At 36.1% G+C, this 22,275-nt stretch overlaps 1 protein-coding gene across 3 annotated transcripts; it reads left to right on the top strand.

Moving 5' to 3' along the window:
• The first annotated feature begins 390 nt into the window (after positions 1-390).
• LOC113495759 (ribosomal protein S6 kinase delta-1-like) lies at positions 391-22,108 on the top strand. 3 transcript variants are annotated; one of them, XM_026874679.1, is made up of 11 exons: positions 391-738; positions 1,165-1,335; positions 2,204-2,302; positions 2,687-2,825; positions 3,815-4,393; positions 7,123-7,229; positions 7,995-8,162; positions 8,446-8,916; positions 9,322-9,447; positions 10,223-10,454; positions 21,435-22,108. In XM_026874679.1, exons 1-10 carry the CDS (start codon positions 634-636, stop codon positions 10,436-10,438), a joined length of 2,181 nt encoding a protein of 726 aa, XP_026730480.1. In that variant the 5' UTR covers positions 391-633; the 3' UTR covers positions 10,439-10,454; positions 21,435-22,108. The 3 variants fall into 3 exon arrangements, with proteins under 3 accessions (XP_026730480.1, XP_026730479.1, XP_026730478.1); XM_026874678.1 differs by having other exon boundaries at positions 392-726; positions 9,344-9,447; XM_026874677.1 differs by having other exon boundaries at positions 392-738; positions 9,344-9,447.
• The last annotated feature ends 167 nt before the right edge of the window (positions 22,109-22,275 follow it).

Raw genomic sequence — 22,275 nt, 5'->3', positions numbered from 1 at the left:
AAGTATTTAAGACCAAATTACTTGTTTGAAATGAATGTTCAGAACGTTAAGCTCTGGTAAAAGTTTAGTAAACAAAAAGCGACCTCTAGTCAAAAGAATTCACAAACAACTAGGTATTTACTGCGACATCTATCGTCACTTGTTTGAAGTAACACGTAAAATATTGGAAGGCGCACAATTTTTGTGAATAGTTAAGATATCCCAAAATTCTTATTTGATTAATAAAGAGACTTGTCCTAAGTTTTTATACATAATTTCGATTTTAAATGGCACCTTATCAAAGTTAAAAAATAGTAAAAAAAATGTAAACATCAAAATGAAACGCAAAATAAACAATTGTATATGACACTTCGTAAAGAAAGAGCGGAACATACAAATCTTTTCGAGTGGGAATGAGATAGTTAGGCCAATAACTACAGCCATCTGACGTTTCGAATGGAAGTACGAAGTACGTCAGCTGGAACGCTAATGCAAATGCAATTTTTTGTGTACTAGTTTCCCAATTCGATTAATATTTCGTGAATTTACCAAGTTAATTTTACAGAATTATGTTTTACATGTCGTGAACGCTTAGAGTTAGTTTTCGTTAGTGATGTGATAGTGTAGTGTTAAGTATAACTGGTGCATTTTGAAATGTCGGCCAAAGACAAGTGGGTTCGCCGGTTTTCGGTAGACGAAACAGCAAAACACAAGAATGGATTTACTATTTACAAGATTACTTCAGTGGTAAATATTGCGGTATATATCTGGTATAATTATAAAACCATACCTGAATCATTAATTTCTTATCTTTACCTTTAAGAGTTATTTTGCATACATTGTTACTACGAATCACTATACTCTCACTTTTTTATTTATGTAGGCTAAAGAAGGAGCATGAACTGATCGGTACAAAAAAAAACCTGGATAATGATGGTGAAATCCCATTTACTTGACAAGTACTTAAAAATGTGCTAAAGGATTTTAAAATTGCACAATAATTAGAAAATTATTTTCTCTTAGTTTATTTGAATGCTTGGCTGGATATTTATGTCACCTTGATCTTATAATTGTACATTGTTCATACTTTATAGAAATTATTATACTTTATAAAAAAAATTGCAACAAAAACTTAAATAATTTTTCTCAATACTTGAAATCAGCTTTATTTTTTATTGATTCCAGTTGTTCCCAATCCAGTCCCCTGATGCATCAACAGTTGTATCCGTTTGGAAGCGGTATAGCGATGTGCAGAGATTACACAAAAGTATGCGGTCCCTACATGCTGGGCTACACCTCCGAGGCACCTTCCCGGCTTTGCCAAGATATAGCTTTTTTAAAAGGTTTCAAACTGAGGTAAGAGCAACTGTTTTTTTTTTATCTATTTGTAAGGATATGAAATAGGTACATACTCTACTAGTACTTTTGCCAATAACCCAAAATATTTCAGAACTAATAATTAAATAGGTTGGGCTCAGCAGTGGTACATATAGAAGCTTATATCTTTTTCAATATACAGTCACATTAAGATAAAGATATATCTGTATAAATTTATATTTTATTGTTTATCAGACTTTCTACTTCCTAGCTAGCATTATAACTAGGTAATTAATTAAGTATTTATTCTTGTTTTATCTTTAATTAAATTATTTTTGTTCATTATCACCACATTCCTTAATTGCAAAACTTTTACTTTCCTTTACGTGTAACTATGACTTTGCTTGCATGAATTTTGGTATTTCAACTTTCTCTAGACCTGGAAAAATAAATGCTAATTAAAAGAAACCAAATTAGCCACTTCGTTTTCGAATGTTTGATAATTTAAGCAGGACTGACTGCCAGTCTTGAGTTTTATTTTAACTAAAGCCAAATGCACACTACCATATTTTTCCATAATCTGAGTAGCCCAAGGACTAGTGCCAGGAAGGGAAAACTTGGTATCAACAATTATGGACTAATTAAGTCACATCCACAAAACACTGTCCATATTGCATTCTGCAACAAAACATGTTGGGTGATTCTTAAAAGTTTACTTATTACCTATTGGGGGTGGAATCCTTTATAGGCCTAAGGGTAAACAGCCTTTTAAGCGCCGATGATGATGGCCAACGCGTATACTGTACATAAACAAACACGGTGTACACATGTTCCTAAAACTGGTGTCGTCGACGTGTATGAGTGAAAAGTTTTTTTTTTTAAATATGTTTATTTTTAAATGTTTCAGGTTATAACAGAAAGAGCTAAGACAATCAAGTCACTGTTGGAGTTTATAGCTGAACATCAACTTCTATTCACCAGTACAGATTTTGTCAACTTTTTGCAGGTACAATTAAGTATAACATAATTATAAAGTTTTAATGTTGTATCCAAATGTGATTTCACTATTTGTTCTCCTTACTTAAAAATATGCTGCTGAGTAAATTAAAAATAAGTCTATGAACTAATAAACAGCATTCTTATGCACCTATAATTCACAGCTTTTTATTGATTTTTGCAAGGGCAAACAACAGACTAACTAGAATGCTATCAGATGGACTAAAAAAACCTACATCTAGGCATATGCATTAATTTAAATGTTTTAGCTAAGTAGCACATACAGAAAATACATAATCAGTATTATTCATCTACTTTCATTAATTAATTCTCACAATAGTTACTATCAAAATACTTGAAGAACATTATAAAACCCAAAGAAAAATTGTTTCAGACTGGCTACCCTGAACCGGAGCCGCAGGCGGGCGGCGTGATCAACGCCATCCGGTCCTCACTGCACCTGCCTATTGAAGAAACTCCGCCGCTGGAGTACCAGACGGATGACGACGATGCCAGTAGTCCCACACATACTGGTAAGCTATTAACTCTATTTACACTTCGACTGCTTCGGAAGCCACGTTAAATTTTGCGTCCCGGCTGTTATTCCTACATCTTTGACAGTCATTACAGGCAGTCAGAAACTTGAAATTTTGACAACCAGCCTAACCAAGGGGTATCGTGTTGCCCAGGTTACTGGGTTGAAGAGGTCAGATAGGCAGTTGCTCCTTGTAAAACACTGGTACTTAGCTGAAACCGGTTAGACTGGTAGCCGACCCCAACATAGTTGGGAAAAGACTAGGCCGATGATTATGACACTTTGTTTGGATAGCCATATACCTAGTGGGTCATATCTATGCGAGATGATCTGCTGGTTTAATTGCCAAATAGATCAAGTTATTTGCGTGATCCACAAATGCTTGGCTCATTCGCAACGCAAGGCACTGCGAGAGGATAGTAAAAAAATAGAGAAACAAAACAGTCAACGACAGACGTTTTGGTATTTATTTTCTTTTTTTTTTTAACGACTCCCGCAGTAAGGAATTTAATCCTTGTCTCGCATAGGCATGTAACTCACTTGAACAATGACCCCTAGACTAAGAACAGGCATTTATGGATCACTCAAATGCTTGTCCTACGCGGGGATCGAACTCGCGACCCGATGCGCACAGTGGTTTGGCGTGGTGACTTCAACCACTCGACTATCCTTTCAGTCTCCCTTATACCTTATAAGTGCATATAATACATAATTTCATCTTTTATTTACATAACTCATGAACAATTAATTATTTTAATGGATTTTATTGATACTTAAGTACTTACTTGCATAAAATGATCTTAAAATCCCATTAGTTAATCAAAATTCATGGAATGTATTTACGTAAGTATGACAAAGCTATTGTTCATAGTATTACGAATCTTCTTTTTAGGTTGATGAGACCTAATTCTCTAAATTCGTTAGATTACAGTTTAATGATGTTTTTAATTATGAGTCATTATTAAACTTTCAACATTTTTGTTTTAGCTCGAGTAGCAACGGAATCATCACAAACACCTCTAACTAGTCGAGACGAGACTGACTTCATATCACAAATACCAATATACGAAGCAGCTAACGTTGAAATACGAACCTCCCCGAAAAAGGTTTCTTCCGCCGACAGTTTCGAATCAATCAATTCCATAGACAGCATAGACAGTGACCTCTATGACGAATTAAACAAACTGACAGTTGAAAAAAGGCCAACTGTCAAAACGAAATCAGTGTTGCCAGACTTAATAAATTTCGACGCGCCTTCAACTTCGAAATTCGACGATTACCACACTATGCGCAAAAAGGCTGATTCAGATACGATCTCTTTGAATTCAAACGTTTGTTCTTCTTCTTGTGACGAATCGAGGCGGAGCAGTTCGCGAGTGTCTTTGTACAGTAAAAGTGTTTTGTCTCTACCTAACGCGGAGTGTAAAACAAAGACGGAAGATAGTTATGTGTTTGAGGCCGGTTATATGTTGAATTTGGCGGCGAGGTGTGAAGATATGGGGGACTATCAAAGAGCCTTCGAATGTTATAAGTCTGGTATTGAGAAGATGCTTATTGGAGTGCAGAGTGAGTATACTTATTTAATAATTTATTATTTTAATCTACATTATTTCAGTGCGGTTTTCCCGACATGCCTTAACTTCTCTCGCTAAGAGAAGTTCACAAAACCAGTTAGTGAGTTACTCATATTTTATATCTATCTTAATTAATGACAGAGAACCAACTTGCACAATTATATTTACAAAACTTGGTATTGTTTTATCTTCAATAATTGCTGCATACATTTAGGTGTTTAATCCGATTACTAACCTACTTTTTATTCTTTATTATTAATTGCCTTTTAACGATAAACTTTTAAAGAATCCGTGTAAAAACGCAACAATTTGTTATCAAACAAATGTGTACAAGATTACAGTATAAAGGCTTATTTAGACGAAGCGAAATACCTACATAGTTACAATTAAAATTTGAGTATTGCGGCGTGCGATACTGCGAGGATGTCCGCTGAGCAGTTTCCACTAGATCTTTGCTGACCGAGACGAGGTAAATAAAGCGATTCTGTTGGTTCTCTACAAAAGTATTCCTCGCTACGCATCCTCGCACATCTCTGGTGGAATCGCAGCCTAACGCTTACGAAAATCTCCAGTGTACTAAACTGACATGTTTAACTATTATTCCTATACATTTGAAGTTTTTCATGATTTTTTTCCTAAACCTTGAGGTAAAGCTTGTGTGATCACCCGCAATCTATGTATCGCCACTCAAACATTTTTTTTTTAGCCGCGTCTGAATAAGCCTAAACGGCGAAACCGATATCGACCACGCTTAGTTATCGATACGGCCCAGTAATGTGGTGACCACTACAACGAATATATGTCGTAATCTAGATACCGAGAATAATCAAATACGTTTAAAAAAATAAATAAACGATCATCGCGATAAAATATTTAGTTGATTTCATAATGTTATAATTTAAGTGAAAACTGATATTCGGGTGTGTTTGAGCCAAGTTTTGCAAGAAACAGTGACGATTAAAGAACACTAAATTAAACCTTAATATAATGTTAATATAGTTTCAATTAACAAAACAAGTGTTGTTGCATCTTCCATATCCTGACAAAAGAGAAACCAATATCCTTCAACGTTTAGTTTGAGAATCATTTCAATGTTTGAAACCTCTTTTTCCTCGGAATACTTGACCAAATTAAAATATAAAAAATAAAAACTCTTTTACTCAATAAATCAAACTTTATTTAACGTAGTGTAATTAAATCAAAACTAATGAAATTATCATTCCCACGGAATAATACTGACCCATAAATAGATTAAGAACTCCTTAGTATCAAAGTGTGTGAAACAAGTGTTGGTTGAAAATGGATTTTTTACATCTCGTTCATTATATGTATGATTATAACAATCGTGAGAACACGAATTATACTCAGAGGGTCCCGAAACAGGAGTTCCAATGTGGTTAGTGTTTCTTTTTTTCTTATTAGGCTAAACCCGGGTGTTTGTCCCTCCGTTTTTCTATTGCTACACACAGATTCTTATTCCAACTAAATTGGGCTTAGTCCTAATTCAATTTTTTTTTAGATGAGAAGTAATTATTCCTGTAATTATTCTATAATGCATTATTCCATTTTACATCATTTGAAAAATCGATCAATCGATTTCAAAAACAAGGATATTCGTAATGTGTTCTTTTTTCAATTTTCCTTATTAGCTCTGCCATTTAGACTTAGAGGTAAATTTAAAAACGGGTTTATTTTGAAATACATTACATAGATTAAAACTTAATAATTAAAAAAAATTAGTAAATAAGTGTATTATATATCAGTAAACATCAATTATATCGCTACAATGATGACGATTATCATTTTTCCATCCATCCATACTCTCTCTTGTCAGTAGACAGTATCTATGTGTGTCCTAAACGGCTACACCGATTTCGATGAATTTTGGTCCGATTCACACATGGTTACTTATAACCGTTTTCCCCCTTTAACCTACATCGAGACAGGCAAAGGCACGGGTAAGACCTAGATCACCTATTTCATAATAGTAATTTAGAGAGATTGTAGACACAGATAGTTTATAAATATAACATGTAAAAGGTTATCAGTTTAAAAATCAGAAACGAGCATGTTATCTTAACATTGACATTTCGCTAATAGTTTTTCATTAACATTTCCGAAATAAACTGTCGTTAAATTTTGATCAGATCCATGTACGATATTTTTAGGCTATGAGAAGATTTTACGATAAAGTAATTATAAGTACAGTTCAGTACAGTTGTGGTAAAATATTTTCCAAACATTTAAGAAGAAATTAAGGACAAAGGCGTCGCTCAGGCTTACTGTGTAGATTTGTAAGGAAGAAATAAACAAACAAATTTAGAAAATTTTGCATACTCAATGCTTTTGCTTTTCCCGAAGTCTCAGGGATAAGAACACATATTATGTATATTTTTTTTTTAATGTATGTCAAAGATTATATTACTATCAGAATGCTTAAATATAACCTTTATCTTGTTCAATTGTTTTTAAAATGTATTGGATGGACTTCTCCTGTGGATAATTATATTTCATGTTATTAATAATCATTTTTTGAAGTAATATTATTGAAGTTCTGGTAGAATGAAAGAGATGGCGCTCTAAGCCTTGTAATGCGCTGTCACGCATCCACAAATATAGTATAACACGATTACTTTCCAAAATGACTGTGCACGCCCAAAACAATTCGTTTATTAATTATTTATAGCCTATTAAATATGTTTTGCTTTTATTTATTTTCAGCCGACACAGACCCGCAAAGAAGAGCGCTAATCAAAGAGAAAACCAACAAATATTTGTCTTACGCCGAGGATATTTACAAAAACCATCTCTGCGATACGGAACGGAGTGTAAGTCATAAGAGTTTGAATCAAATCATTAATTATTTGTTAATTGGAGGAGCTCGTGGCTAAGCTTTAACCGCATAAGTGATTCGATCACAGGTTAAGCTATGCTTGACGCGGTTGGTCCGTAGATGGGTGACCATCTTTGTCATAACGAGTTCCTCCGGTAGGCACGTTAAATTGTGGGTCCCGGCTGTTATTCCTACATCTTTCACAGTGGTTACAAGTAGTCAGAACCTTGAAATATCTGACAGCCAGTCTAACCAAGGGGTATCGTGTTGCCCAGGTAACTGGGTTGAGGAGGTCAGATAGGCAGTCGCTCCTTGTAAAACACTGTTGTACTTAGCTGAAACCGGTTGGACTGGTAACCGACCCCAACATAGTTGGGTTTTTCGCTAGGCCGATGATGACATACATATAGTCTATCAACTCATATGTGCGGCGGCGCTATTATATGCGTGCAACGATTAGTTAAAAGAAAGCTTGGAACAAATGAAAGCTGTGATAATACACATACAGATATTACTGTATGTTTACAAGGGCCACCTATTCGCCTTGTAAAAATGAGCTGAATTCACCCATAACTACATACATTTTTTTTTAACTATCAAGTCATTTATACAAACACACCCAGATTCAGAACAAGCATTCGTGGATCACACAATCTATTGTCATACACGGGGACCAAACGCGCGACACTTTCGCACACCTGGTTTATCGTAACCTCACTTAAATTGACTTAAACCACAAACATTTTATACATTTCAACAGTTGCTTCCTGAACCGGATGACAACTCGCGATCTCTCCACTGCCCGATCCCTCTGTCAATGCTGAAGCGGCCCTATGAAGACCTGTCACTATACAGAGTACTGGATATCCTAGGGAACAGCATGATGCTGGTACTGCATAAGACGGAACAGGCTTATTATGCTATGAAGGTAAGGTGTTAAACAAACAATGAAGTCTTCACTGACCCTGCAATAGTTAAACAATAGCAATAGTTTTCAAATGTGACTCATAGGACAAGTCCTTAAGTATCTAAAGTCCTCAAACTTAATTTGCCTAGACTTTTAATCGATTTTGGATGGTCCAGTTTTTTGAAAGCGGATTTTGAAGCGAAATTCCAACTAGAGTGGGGAATTTCTCATGTTTTTAATGTCATCCAAAACATCTTTAACTAAAATCCTGAATAGAATAATAAACTACCCTTTCCATCCGCAGGTCATCCAAAAAGTACCGAACAACTTGACAGAGTTCGACGAATTCTTCGTTCAGCGAGCAAACGAAACCAGACAACCAATACTACCAACAGTTATACCGTACATGGTGCCTCTACAAGCCTATATCGAAACCAGTAACCTCATATTCTTAATACTCTCATACGCACCAGGAAAGAAACTATTCGACTACATCAAAAACTACACGAAATCACTACCAACCACCCCAGCAAGGGAAGTCAACCTAGAAAACGTATTCACTGAACCAAAAAACAAGAATTCAAAAGTCAATGATAATGAAGTTGAAAGTGTAGCGAATAATAATGAAGATGTGTCCGTCAACGAGTTGGTGTTGAATTCTCAGAAACTGCTGATCAATGTTGATAGAGTTTTGAGCGAAACGAAGGTTGAAGTTAAGGAGGATACAAAGGATTGTAAAGTTGATAATGCGTGTGGTTCGCCAAGTATTAATAGGGTGAGTTTTATTTAATGAAATAAAAGTAAAAGTTTTTATCGTATAATTCGTATTAGGTATGTATTATCATGGAAATATAGCAGCTATAATTTTATAATGTACGCAATTGCAATTACTTTAAATAAAATCATTGGATTTGGGGCTCAATTTTTCTCAAAACGATACATTTTGTTGGCTCTGCTGTATGTCCGTCCGTCATCAGACTGTATCGTACGAATCGATTTAGCTCGCCAGTTGAAATTTTCACAGATGATGTACATATTGCAGCTGCTGTTACCCAGCAAACACGTTTTGTTTATGTTTAATAACTAATCAACATCCCCATTACTACAGATATACATTTTAATATTATAAAGCATATGTAATAAAATAAAAAAATCAAATAAAGTAATCCATTATTTGTAGAGTGTTGTAATTACTTTGTCAGCCGCTGCGCGGTCGCGACGTGTTGCCGCCGTCGGCCCTGTGTCGCTGGGCCGCGGAGATACTCACCGCCTTGGAGTGTCTGCACAACTGCGGGGTTATATGCAGGTTAGCATTTATATTGTTTACTTACCAACATAATATAATGGTTCTTTTTAAAACTAAATTATAGCTACTCCAGATTTGTATAGCTCCAGTCCTCAATATTGTATTAAATAAATAAATGTATAGGATACTAGCTGTTGCCCGCGACTTCGTCAGCGTGGTTAGAAGATATAAGTTGTGATTTTATACTTGCCCTGTTTTTTTTACATTTTCCATTGTATCTTCGCTCCTATCGCAGCGTGAGGGTTTATAGCCGTAATGGTAATGTCGTACACGTCGCGGGTACGGCACCGTGCCGTGGCTCGTGTAAGCCGATTTTTGTAGATCGCGTGCGCATCGTGCAACAGCAAAGTGCAAACTGAGCGATGCACCGATGTGACGCCGCGGACGGTACGCTGCGTAAGGCACTGCCACGGACTTATTATGTTCTTCATGTTTAATGTATAATCGTTAAAGTTACCGGCACGGATCCTGAGCGCTGACCTTCACCTGCGCAGAAGTGATTTTTTGGGCCCCTTTTGCGGTATGAAGTGAGGGGCGGGGAGCATAGAGCAGTGATTGGCCCGCAGCGCATCGCGTCATAGCCGTCACTCGTGATTGGTTGAAATTCGTTTTTTGCTGCAGTTGCATGCATCACATGACGACGAGTACGCACAATTGATTGGCGTTTTATTTTACGATGCGCAAAGCGATCCCCACTCTTCCGCCGAGCGCTCAAGATCCGTGCCGGTAACTATACCTTTGGCTATCAAATAATGCTAGTCACCCCCTCCCCCAGAGACCTGTCCCCGCGCGACGTGCTGCTGGGCGGCGGCGGGCGCGTGCTGCTGTCGTACCGCGTGGGCTGGGCGGGCGCGGGGCTGCGCCTGTGGGCCGCGCGCGCGTCGCGCCGCCCCGCCGCGCTGGCGCCCGAGCTGTGGCACGACGCGCTCAGCGACGCGCCCGCGCGCGACCACGTCTGCGACTACTGGAGCCTGGGCGCGCTTCTCTATGAGCTGCTGTGTGGGGTCGTGAGTATACTTAACTATCCCGCATGTCAACTGCAATTCAACCACAAATTGCAATTCTAACGCAGTTTCAGTTCAACTTGCAACAAACTGCAAACCAATCGGACTACATGCAGTCCGTCTGTCTAAACCCGACATAAAATACCCGGCATCGAATACGGACGTGCCTTATAAAGTGCAACGTGCAGACATTTAAATTCGCGAACAGCGCGGCTCTATGCCGCTGCCCGTCTCTGTCGCTATGAGCTCAACACTCATAGCCAACGAATTGTTGGCGTTTATACAACACGCCATCGACACCATGGATGAAGTTAGCATCTTGCAAATATGCAAGACTAACTTCAAGGAAGAAGAAATAAGCAGTGGGAAGAGACTGCTGTACATGAGCCTGGACAAGCTCGACCAGATGCCGTCTAGACGGAGGGATGGTACGGAGAAGAGCGTCCAAGACATAATCACCTTGCTGAAGGTGACCGATCCGGACGACGGACGTTCCGACTTTCGTGGCGAAGGATCTGCACAAGCTGCCCCCCGTCACGTTCGACCACGTCGACGTCACGAGGCTCCTAAAAGACATCATCTTCCTGAAGACGAGCCTGTCAGAAGTGCAGTCCAAACTAGAGGTCTCTGAAAAGACCATTCAGGAGCTGCGCGCGGAAGTAGTGTTATTGCGTAACACTATGTCTGTAGTAGGTCACCTGACGAGGCCTCTAAGGTGAACACACGTCGCGGGGCGCAAAACCTTTCCGTCTGCAGTTTTGCATCGGCTGATTTCGATGCGTCTGCAGTTGTAGGAGAGTGCAATGCCCCGATTGCGAAAGAAGTATCCGCGTCGACACCTCGGCGCGTTTATGCTGACGCCGCTGCTCCAAATCCGAGCTGCGTGACCTTACCCCGCGCGCCCGCGCCGGCGCCCGCGCGTGTTCCTGCACGAGCCGCGCCTGCTCCGTGCGGGGCCCCGCTGCCCGCTGCACCGAGTGTGCTGCTGCCGAGACGGGATGAAGACGGTTTTGAGCTGGTGCAGAGGAAGAAGCGTCGTCCCAAACCTACAAAGAACCGCTGCGGCAAGGCTCCAACAAAGCCCGAACAACTAGTGCGTGCCGCGCAGCCGAACACGCCGGTATACATCTCCCGCCTACATTACTCTGTGAAGCGAGAGAGTATCGTTGAGTATGTGCGCCAGAAGTTGAAATACACGCTGAGGGTGCAGGAGCTGGAGTCGAACCGCAACGTCAACTTCAAGGCGTTTGTGGTGCGAGTACCGAATTGCTTCTTACATCTCGTCTTAAATGAAGACTTCTGGCCTCAGAACGTGGTGTTCCGTCGCTTCCGCGGACAAGTTCCACCAGAACGCACTAAGACGCAGTATAAGGAAGCTTACTAACTTAATTTGCAATGAAGTCGTCTGTCGTGAGAGAGAAATAAGTTCCATTTCCAATAACAGAGAAGCCATATTGAAATCTTGAATCGTAGATGGCTGTTGTTATTTTGGATGGATGAATAGTTCCTTCTTTTATATATTGTGTACTATGTAGCCGTATATTAGTTAGTTTTTAAAGTTCCATACAGAAGGATTAAGAACGGTACATTTTTTTTATGGTTTGGCAGGAGAATCCTCATGGTCCCCAATCCCTCGGGGGAGGAAATGGGTAGTGTCAGACTTTTACTGACTAAACCTGAACCGCCGTGCTACGTCATCCGCGTTTTTGGATCGGTGTATGGCAATGCGTTGCAATCCTTCATACACAAGAACGGTACCCTGGCTCCGCCATTTTCCCCATGGGAATTTCTTCTCTAGAAAATAAAAGTCTTTTAACAAGATTATAAGTTTATATCGAGAACATCTCAGAGGGGAAGGCGATATTCTGTAATATCTCATTATTGTCACGGCCTTAATTTGATCATGTCGCTTTAACTTCATGAGATACTTTTTATAAATACATCCAGTATAGATCGGAGGTCTCTAGTGAATTTAAGTGTATACAAGATGAAAATTCAATGTGCTGGAGTTGAGTTTCTTGACAATTTACTTCTTCACAGCTAGAGGAAGGAATTCATTTAGAAAGTGGTGAAGAGCGGGCGATTCATGGTGCAGTGTCTTTAGTTTTTTTAGAAAGAAATACATAATTAGTGAAAATTCCAACTGATTAGCCATTACAAAGTGTGGACGGAGTTAAGTCACATTACAGACACAGTTTCTGTTAAAGAATCAAAATCAAATTTGCTTAAAGTAATCTCTTCATATTGATGACCGTACCAAATGTACCTTAATCTTGATTTTCCCACGTTTTTATACACTCATCATTCAGAAAAATTAAATTATATCTATGGGCGTACTGTTTCTGGCGAGTTTCAAGAAATTAAATCTACTTTATTTATAATTAAGAGCTTACCTTCAAACATGGTTGGACATTGAATATTTAAATACATTCTGTCTCATTCATTCTGAATGGTTTAAAGCTCCTTCTAACTTCCAAGTATTTAACTGGAGAGAATTGTTTAGTCGTTAGTGCAGTCCTTTATGTTACTTATAGGCCTACAGCAATGTCTTAAAGAAATATTATTGCAGTTGTGGAAGCGTAACTTCTAGTAACGAAAAATAGACCTTCTGTAATCATAAAATCGCTCTCCGCTCCAGCTTTAAGCAATGTTCAGGAAAGGTACTTAATTTTAGTCTAAGCTTACTTAAAAATTCGTTGACTGCACATAAAGATAGCCGAGTGGTTGAGGTCACCATGCCAAATCCATTGAACGCGACAAAACGTGGGTTCGATCCAAGCGTAGGACAAGCATTTCTGTGATCTACGAATGCCGAAAAAAATGAAATCAGATACGTTGAGCTTTGAGATCCCAAAACCTTTTTATTCATTTAGTCCAAAACAAAACTAGAAGCCGTATAAGAGAATTTGCGTGTTTTCGCGTGCCTATCAGTAAGGGTCATCTGGATATCCATCAGGTTCTAAGTTACTTCATTAACTTGAACATCGCGTGGGTTTTATCACAGATGGAACTTCGTAACATGTTACTACGAGTATGTTCTATCTTGTGTGTCTATCATTTGGGATGCTATGGTTTTCGATTTGGTTTAAATTGCGAGGCTTGTTGACAATTAGGAAAGAAAAATGTTGTAGAGGATTTAGATGCCGGATAAAACGGGGTGAACAGAAACAATTTTGGCAGAGATAGAAAAATACCTAATAATTTTAAAATATACTAACAATCCTAGTATTATAAGTAGCTTTACTTTGTTTCTTTTCCGTATACTGAAACTAAATAAAACTATACAAATAAAGCCTCAGAACTAATTGCATTAAATTAAAGCAGCCTTTGAAAATACGTGCATAATGAACGAGAGGCAAATTGTCTGCGAAATCACGGCCCGATCCAGACAGGCGAAATATAATTAACTTTTTATTAAAAAATGTCTTTAGCTTGTTGGAGTTCAGCCAAACTGCAAGAGGAAACACCATTTATTTATGTAACAAGCTATTTTCTTATCACATCGGATTTGTTACGGCTTGATAAATTGAGGAATGTGCAGTTTTTTTTGGTTTCTACAAAAAAATTAAAAAAGAAACACAATTACTTAAAAACTTCTTTGACCTTCGAACTAGTTTTAAAAATATTCGGAATCTACAAAACTTTCTTTGAATAAAAACTCACTCTTTCCTAGCTTTGATGTGGTAAGGTCACTGACATGAGCTCAGCGGGTCATGGTCGCCAGTAGGTAAATTTAAACTGTACTTAATGGCTGAATAATTACTCATAATGGATAGCAAAATCGTATATCAGTACGTTCATCTTGATATCTTCATACTACCTCAAAAAACTTGTTACTTCGCATTTTTAAACCCAGTTGTTATGAATTTCTCTGGTCTGTAAATCCAGACAACCAATCCACTCACATCGGTCTTCATGAACAAAGAGCTGGAATATTGTCTCAGACTAAGCTCCAGCTACAAAGGCTACCACAGCCAGGCCAAATGAAACCCGCCTTAGCCTCCATTAGCCTGTGACAAACAGGCAGCTCTACTCGTTGCTGAATCGTGACGACTACTTTATCTAGCTTTTCCAGTTAGCTTTCCAGGATTAGGATTCTATGGATTGTATACTTCTTTTTTTTTTTGTTTATTTTGAAAAAGAAAACGATACTCTTTATTTTTCTTCTTATCAAAGAATCACTTGCACGCCCAGACTCAGGATAATCACTCGTGGATCATACACACACTTGTACTAAGAGTAACTCATAATAAAAACAAAAACAGACGTAATATAGTGTTGAGAGGACAATAATTTGTGTTACTCTGTCTAGCAAAAAAATATAGTGATATCTACACTTCACTTGCCAAAAAGCAAAATGAAGTCCTAGACTTCTCCAAAAGAAATAGAGGTATAGTCGTATTTATATAATTTAGTTAGGTCATGAGGACTTAGAAGGTATTAAATTGAAAAATCTCTCTTTGAAAAAGAGTTTCTCAAAAACCAATATGTAGGCTGTGTTTTTGTTGATTATAGATTCATAAACTTCGTAGCATAAAATTCATATTTGTGTTCCCTAAACCCAGCAAAGCATAAGAACAATAAGTTAAACTCACAAATCCTTGAATCAAAGTACTAAACCAACAGAAGTTTGCAAATAAACTTTATAAATTGTGCCCGTTCTAACAAGCAACAATAAATTAACGTGAAATGGTTTGTTTTGCTCAGTTTTGGGCAAAAATTGTATGTTCAAGGGCTGAGTTATTCTATCTATTGTTCCACGAAAATAAATTATGCCCTGAATTTACATATTAAAGGTACCTACATACTATAATGTGTATTAGAATTTGGTTGTCAAACTTCTATCACGGTTCATAAGATTATAACCTCAAAGTGTGTGATGAAGGTTTAATTTAAAAAATAACTATCTACGTACCCGATAAAAAACCTACTAATGGTTAAAGGTCATGTAACAAAACAATTTTAAAAGTAACAGACATAAAATGTTCCAAACGATCAGATTACTAGACCAATAACAATAAAACTCAACTTTCGATTTTGATATCGAACGAAACAACCCTTAAAACCCATTTGCAAAATAAACCCAATTCAAATCTATTTTATACGTAACGACAAACGACGATTATCGTAAAACCAAATAACTTACGGGCCATGTTGGAGGTAGCAAAAGGTTGTAAACCACATGAACTTTGTTACGGTGAAACTTTAGAAGGAAATTATAAAATTCCATGAAGGAAAGATATTTCCAGGTTGAAATTAAGAGGTGCAATTTGTATACCGCTCCGATTAAAATACGACTTCCGTATGAGGAATTGAATCTTTGTGTAGCGGAGGGTTTAAAAAATATTCAAGTCACATAATGTACAAAGACACCCCGTGAAAAGTCACTATCATCAAACATAAAAAGGTGTATTTTACACAAAATTAGGCTAGACAAAAAGTGTGAAGAAGAATGTTGGTAGTGAATTTTGAATTTTCGTTCGAACCACTACCTCACTGGACTCCGTTTGGGTCCGAAAAGAGTCGGACTATCCCGATGAATACGAGCGTACGTAACTTTAAATAGGAACGTTAATGTAGTCAGCAAACACATTATAATGGATTATGTTTAATTCAATACATAAATATTTCCAGATAATATGTTTATACAAAAAATGTCTCGCTTTCAATTGTATCCTTATTTATGGAGATAATCTCTTGAAATTTAATTCTGGAACGGAATATTTAAACTGGCGAATTTTCAGGCTTCTGTCGACCACCTTTCTTTCATCTATTTTAATTTTTAAATCAGAAAGTGTTTCGTAGACCTATCCGAAAGTAAGACTAGTTCATACCAGTTTATAAATCTATCTCCATTTCGTAAAGCAAGGCAAATGAAGAAGAGAGACCCATTTCTAAAACTGCAACTTTCTTATTTCTAAGGTAGTTATGGGTATTGTGGAGGTTTTCATCATATTTGATAGTCAAAGATCTGAAACGAAATCGTAACACTTATTAATTCTGTTTACCACTAACAATAATTAAAGTGGCTAACTTAATTATTGGGTAGGCACTTACCGTCAGACGGAACAGTCAAACTAATACAGATCAACAAAAATAACCTGTCTAGCCGAAAAAGTTAGGCGTAAAAACAAGTCTATATATCTAGGAAGTCACGAAAGTTCAGCAAACAGAATTGCTTAGCTGGATAGTATTAAGACATTGATATATTATCTGTTTGTCTATGTAGATATATAACATTATGTACTCGCTTTTCCCCGCGGCCTTGCCCGCATGGAATATCTTTATATCTGCAAAATCTGATTGCTCTAAAAAAAGCTAGACTTCTTTAATGCAGCGTAGTTGTGGAAGAGAGAGCGCACTATACGGCATGTAGCAGCATCTCTTTTTCCCACCTACACTTATATTACCTACCTACTTTAAGTGAGGGTTTTGTAGTTTATAAAATGTGCTAATAAATCTGTCTTACGTAAGGTCCTATGCGTCTACATTAAGTTTAAATTTCGACAGGTCAAGGATTTAAAAGGATGACAATAAATAAGTATACAGCGTGTCCTATAAATGTGCCATTTGGGATATCAACAACTAATGAAGATGAAGAATAAGTATTTTAGTATTGTTTCAGAGCTACTATTTCGATACTAAGGAGTTTGTAGCAGGTAGATTCCTTTATTATGTTTCACATTATCTACACCAAAATAAGATAATGTGAAACGGCAACTTGTAACCAAAAAAAATAATAGTAATCGTACTATATTTTTTGTTAATTTTATAGTGAAACTTAATTTTACGTTTTTATTTATTAGATTTTGTTCTTTTAAACATCAAACAATAGCAAAACATGATCAATGCTCAATCCATCCCTCAGCAATGTTCCAATTATTAGCTGGACAATACGGCATGAATGAAAGGCATAGTTAATTAAATCCTGAAGACTGATATTTGAGCTTCGATATCGACCTGAATACCGAGACTAATAACAAAGACTTAAAGGTCTTTGTCATTCTAGATGTAGGTATTTTTACTTTTTTTAAAGGCGAAAAAACCGGTCAAGTTCGAGTCGGACTGTGACACCGAGAACTTCTTTGAACATGCTGAAAAAATGCGAAAGTAAAAGGTCAAATTTTTTGATGTTTTTTTTATCATATCTAGAACTGTTTTATATCTTGCTAAAGGCATAGTCGGGCGCATCGGATTTGATTAAAGCGGATATTTGGCGTTCCGGAGCCGCTCACTGGGGGCGACTGCTACTAGAGTTTACTTTTTATATCCGATTAAAATCCAATAACTGTTCTGATCTCAGCTAGGAGGCTATTCTTATGGGACTAGGATGATTTTTGACGGCCCCGAGGGAATAGATACAATTAGTTCAGGTTAACTTTTTCTTCTTATACATGCATGATCTGTAAAAATGTTAAAAATAATCCATTACGTTATTTTTTATCTAATTGAAGACATTAGAATATCGTGTTAAATAAAGTCGCTTAAATAAAATATTAAAACAGTTGTAGTCATAGAAATCTAAATAATAAGGTAATGTTATTTAGATTTCTATGGTTGTAGTCTATCGTAGAGCCTAAATGATGTAGGTCCTGTAAAGATATTTTAAATGAAAAATAAACAGAGATTACTTATTTTATTTAAGTACTCCATGTATCTACCTACTTAGTTGTTAGATACCTAATATTAAAAAAAAAACTTTTGACCTAGGCGTCGAAGGGCCAGTTTAAAACTGATTGTTTTCTACATTTACAAAAAAGGACTTTACATTTACAGAAATAGTGACATCTGTTGATTTTATCTGAAACAAAGTAGCAAGAAATTTAACCATCTCGTTCGAGTTTATGTTAGTAGATGGCAGTGTATGATGACAACAGATAAATAATATGATTAAAACTATAACACAAAGTATTTAAATAATTTAAATAGATAAATATCTATCGCTTAACCAGATTATATTGTAATTGAACGTGTTATGTGGTTGTCATAGTTAGTTTCAAGTTGCAACCATGCAGACACTATAGGTGGCGTGCAATTCTCTGACCAACGATAAGAAATATTTTTAATACCACTCAAACTTTGTCATATATTTAATTTGTAGTCGTTATAAATACTACGAATATGACTGACCTAAAGAATGATTTAAATACTGTAGGTTTTTTAAATTACACAGTAAATTTACAAATCAAACATTGTGTATCGATCTGCAAAGTACTATTTCATAAAATGTAAGATAGCGGTTTTTTACTCCTAAACATTTATGCGTATTTTTTCATATATTTACGTGAAATTATTTGTTTAAAATGCTTTCCCGTATTATATTTACAAAACTTACCATATAAGGCAGAATAAGTAAGCCCTTTGCTGGTGACAAAAGGTAAAAACATGTTCAGGTTTAGCACCCTATTCTAAACCGGAATCAAATCGAGACTACTACTTTGCATCTCTGTCTAGCAAATTGCTGACAAACGCGCAAAAAAGAGACAAAGGAAGCCTGTCGACTCCAATGCAAAAACTATAGATACAGAATAGCAACGTCTGTGACGGTATTTCATAAATAAATGTCAAAATAACTCTCTCGATGCCAAGTGACTATTGTTGTTTTTATAATGTTATTTCTTTAATTTACTTTATTTGCATCGAGATCGAGTGATCCGCGATCGCCTTCAACTAATTTCTTTACGTGAAATAGCGAGCGCCGCGTTTATTATGCTCGGTTTCGGGAGATATTCCAGACTCTTGAAAATGTCAAATTGTTTTTTAGAGTTTTGTATGTATAATTGTTTCAAAACCCCGTACAAGCAATTGCCTGTTAATATTTGGACGTTCTGTGTTATTTTTTCGGTTAAATATGTTATAAAACATGGTGTTAACGTAGTGTAAATCTTGTGTGATGTGTTTTAGTGAGGTTATTTTTTGTTCCCGCTTTTATGAGGTTCCTGTTCTCTGATCCTGGCTGCGGTGCGGTGAGTAATAGCCTGTAAGTTTTCTATCGAGGGATATCTAAATCACATGTAAAGAAGTTAATGAAAGCGCTATTTTTTTTACATAAACAAAACAGTAGTAGTTCGATTGCCAAAAACCAAACAGATGTTTACAACTTAGTCTAAGTTGGACTTTTGTATATGAAAATGGCTGTATCTTAAATTTTTAATGAGTCACTATATCATAGTAAGTGTTAGATCAATATTGTGCTAGATTTTTAGTGCAACTGTTTCAATATTTTTTTAATGATTCAAAATGTATCCCGTCTATGGAATGGGTAGTATTTTAGTTTCGTTACCCAACTAATAGCTTTCATATCTTAAATCCAATAATTTATTTCAATATACTACGGTAATTTAGTCAAGATGCTGTTGTAAAGTTTCTTGTTTTTATTGACGGTAAGTACCCACATGTTTTAGAATCAGTTTAATAAGGAAGTGTTACCAGGCATTGGTGTTACACATTATGCCAGCAATATTTAAATAGGATAATTTTGTTTAAATTAAGGCTTGAAACTGTGATAAATAATGATATTGAAAAGTATACAAGGTCTATTCCACAGAGTGTTTTTATAATCATTATGTTGTATGTCCGTATGTTTGTTTACTACCTTTCAAGGCTTTTGACTATCAGGGTTCAAATCCCATTTTAACATCTAATGAGTTCAGTCTGTGTTGATTGTGATTTTTCTTGGTGTTTATTTGTAGGTTCAAATCCTACAACTAACAGTGTAAATTATGTTCAATAAATATAGTGTTGAGAATTTGTTGATTTTTGACCAACAATATGACCTGTCAAAAGGTTCTTTTGAAAATGGACAGTTATAATAATGAATAAATACAATTTAATATATGATGGGTTCAATCCCCATTGACTGCCAGGGACACCCTCATAAGGTGGACTAATTAACATCATGTTGTGAGTAAAGAAATTTATAAATGGCAAGCCTATTTAATTTGATAGCAATGGGTTCAATTCCCATGCAATGAATCTGTTTACATATGAAATAAATTAGTACACTTATATTAAAGTGTGTATGTATGTTTGTCATCTTGCAGGACCAAAAAAATATTTTTGTGTCTAGCACTAAATTTAAGGCCAAATGAATGTTATGTATGTATGTATGTTTGTTTGTTTACCATGTGTCTATGTAAGTTTGTGGAGCCGTAAAGTTATGGCACCTACTGTTGCACAAGTTATTGATATAGTGACATATGATATATGGGTTAAATTACAATTGTGATGATTAGTTTAGGTTTATGATAAACTTGTGTGTGTCGCTCTGGGCTAGATCCCGATTGCTCAAGTCAATGTATGATGTTTCTTTTAATGAATACAAGGTAAGTTCTTTGTATGTTTTTATATTGTAAGGATAAAAAGTAAATATTTAAAATAGATTTTTAATATATGAAAGCTATTTTCAGAGTTTATAAAATTTGTACAATTTCACCCATTTTCAAATACATTCTGTAAATATCTGTTAAGCTTATTATTTAGATGTCCTTCAACTCTTATATTCTGAAACGACAATTTATTATTTTAATAACCATGGTGCCATTACTTAATTTTTACGAAATATATTATATTTTATGAAAAAAATGTATGTAAATAAAAGTAAAATTGTTTGTACCTTTTTACTTGTTCCGGCTGTATGGATTTTACTAATAAAACATTAGTTTGTTCTTTTTATTTATTTCATAATTTTACAAATATAATTACTTCACTGTGTGTTTATTTATTTCGACGAGAATAGTAAAACAATACCCCTAGAAATATTAATAAATGTGATAGATGTGTTGGTCTACTTATTTACTTATCCCTACCCTCAACCCCTGAATTAAATATATTTTAATAAAATAAACTTGAACATACACACCGCATGTTTTCTTAACTTACTACCAAGTTCAGGAAGCATCTCCGCACTAATAAAATATTGAAAAAATGAAAATGTGTTTTAATCCTTCTTGACTTTACTATAAGGTTTGGTTTTGCTCACAGTGCCAGCTCAGTTTATACCGGGACGGACAGGTGCTGGACTGCTCATATTAAATGGCTTCACATTCTACATGAAGAACCATCAGGCACATGGCAAGAAACAATGGTATTGCTCGTCAAGAGATGTGCACGGCTGCCGAGCTGACGTCATCACCTACAAAGGTCTAGACGGAAGAGATTACATCTCCATATTTCGAGGCAGACACATACACGACCCCCCACGTTTGCGGCAATGTCACGATGGTAGATTTATAAGAGAAAAATATTTCTTTAATAGGCAATCACTCCAGTGATCTATATTTTTTTTATTTTAATTTTTAATGAATTTTATTTTGTAAAGATTGTGATGTACTTATTGTAACATGTTCTTCTTATGCATGTTTCTGATGTAGGGACCTGCTAGTTATTAGAACAGTTTTTGTGACTATTTTAGGAAATACAGTATTCTGGTAAACTCTTGTTGGTTTTATTGACCCGCCTTAATACAAATTGTGTATGTGAGTAGTTTAAGCTGTTTATAGAACATATTAATGCAAGTTAATTGCCAAATAACTATTATTGTAACTTGGATGAATTGTAAAGGAAATATTTCTCAATCAAAAACATAAGCTGAAAAGCTGAATTAGTAGTTACTAAAAAAGTACTTATGTGAAATAATAAACAAGCGATTGTTTTCATTTGTGTTTGTAAAAATTGTAAATATCTCAACCTTTAGTTATAACTATGCACATATAATATATTTGAACGACCATTGAAAATTCCAAAAAGTTGAAAACATTCACTGGTCGTTGAAATTGAAACATTAGGGGCCAAGCTTCAAAGACAAAATGCTGTACTGGTAATA

This window comes from Trichoplusia ni, chromosome 7 (genome assembly GCF_003590095.1).
Source record: "Trichoplusia ni isolate ovarian cell line Hi5 chromosome 7, tn1, whole genome shotgun sequence".
Lineage (NCBI taxonomy): Eukaryota > Metazoa > Arthropoda > Insecta > Lepidoptera > Noctuidae > Trichoplusia > Trichoplusia ni.
The sequence above is the reverse complement of the archived record's forward strand: the minus strand, read 5'-3'. Positions and strand labels throughout refer to the sequence as shown.

Excerpts from the sequence above, each read along its gene's own strand:
- LOC113495759 (XM_026874677.1), top strand. The coding sequence starts at position 634 with ATGTCGGCCAAAGACAAGTGGGTTCGCCGGTTTTCGGTAGACGAAACA. Across the intron at positions 4,394-7,122 it reads GATGCTTATTGGAGTGCAGA|CCGACACAGACCCGCAAAGA; the intron begins GTGAGTATACTT and ends ATTTATTTTCAG. Across the intron at positions 8,163-8,445 it reads AGGCTTATTATGCTATGAAG|GTCATCCAAAAAGTACCGAA; the intron begins GTAAGGTGTTAA and ends TTCCATCCGCAG.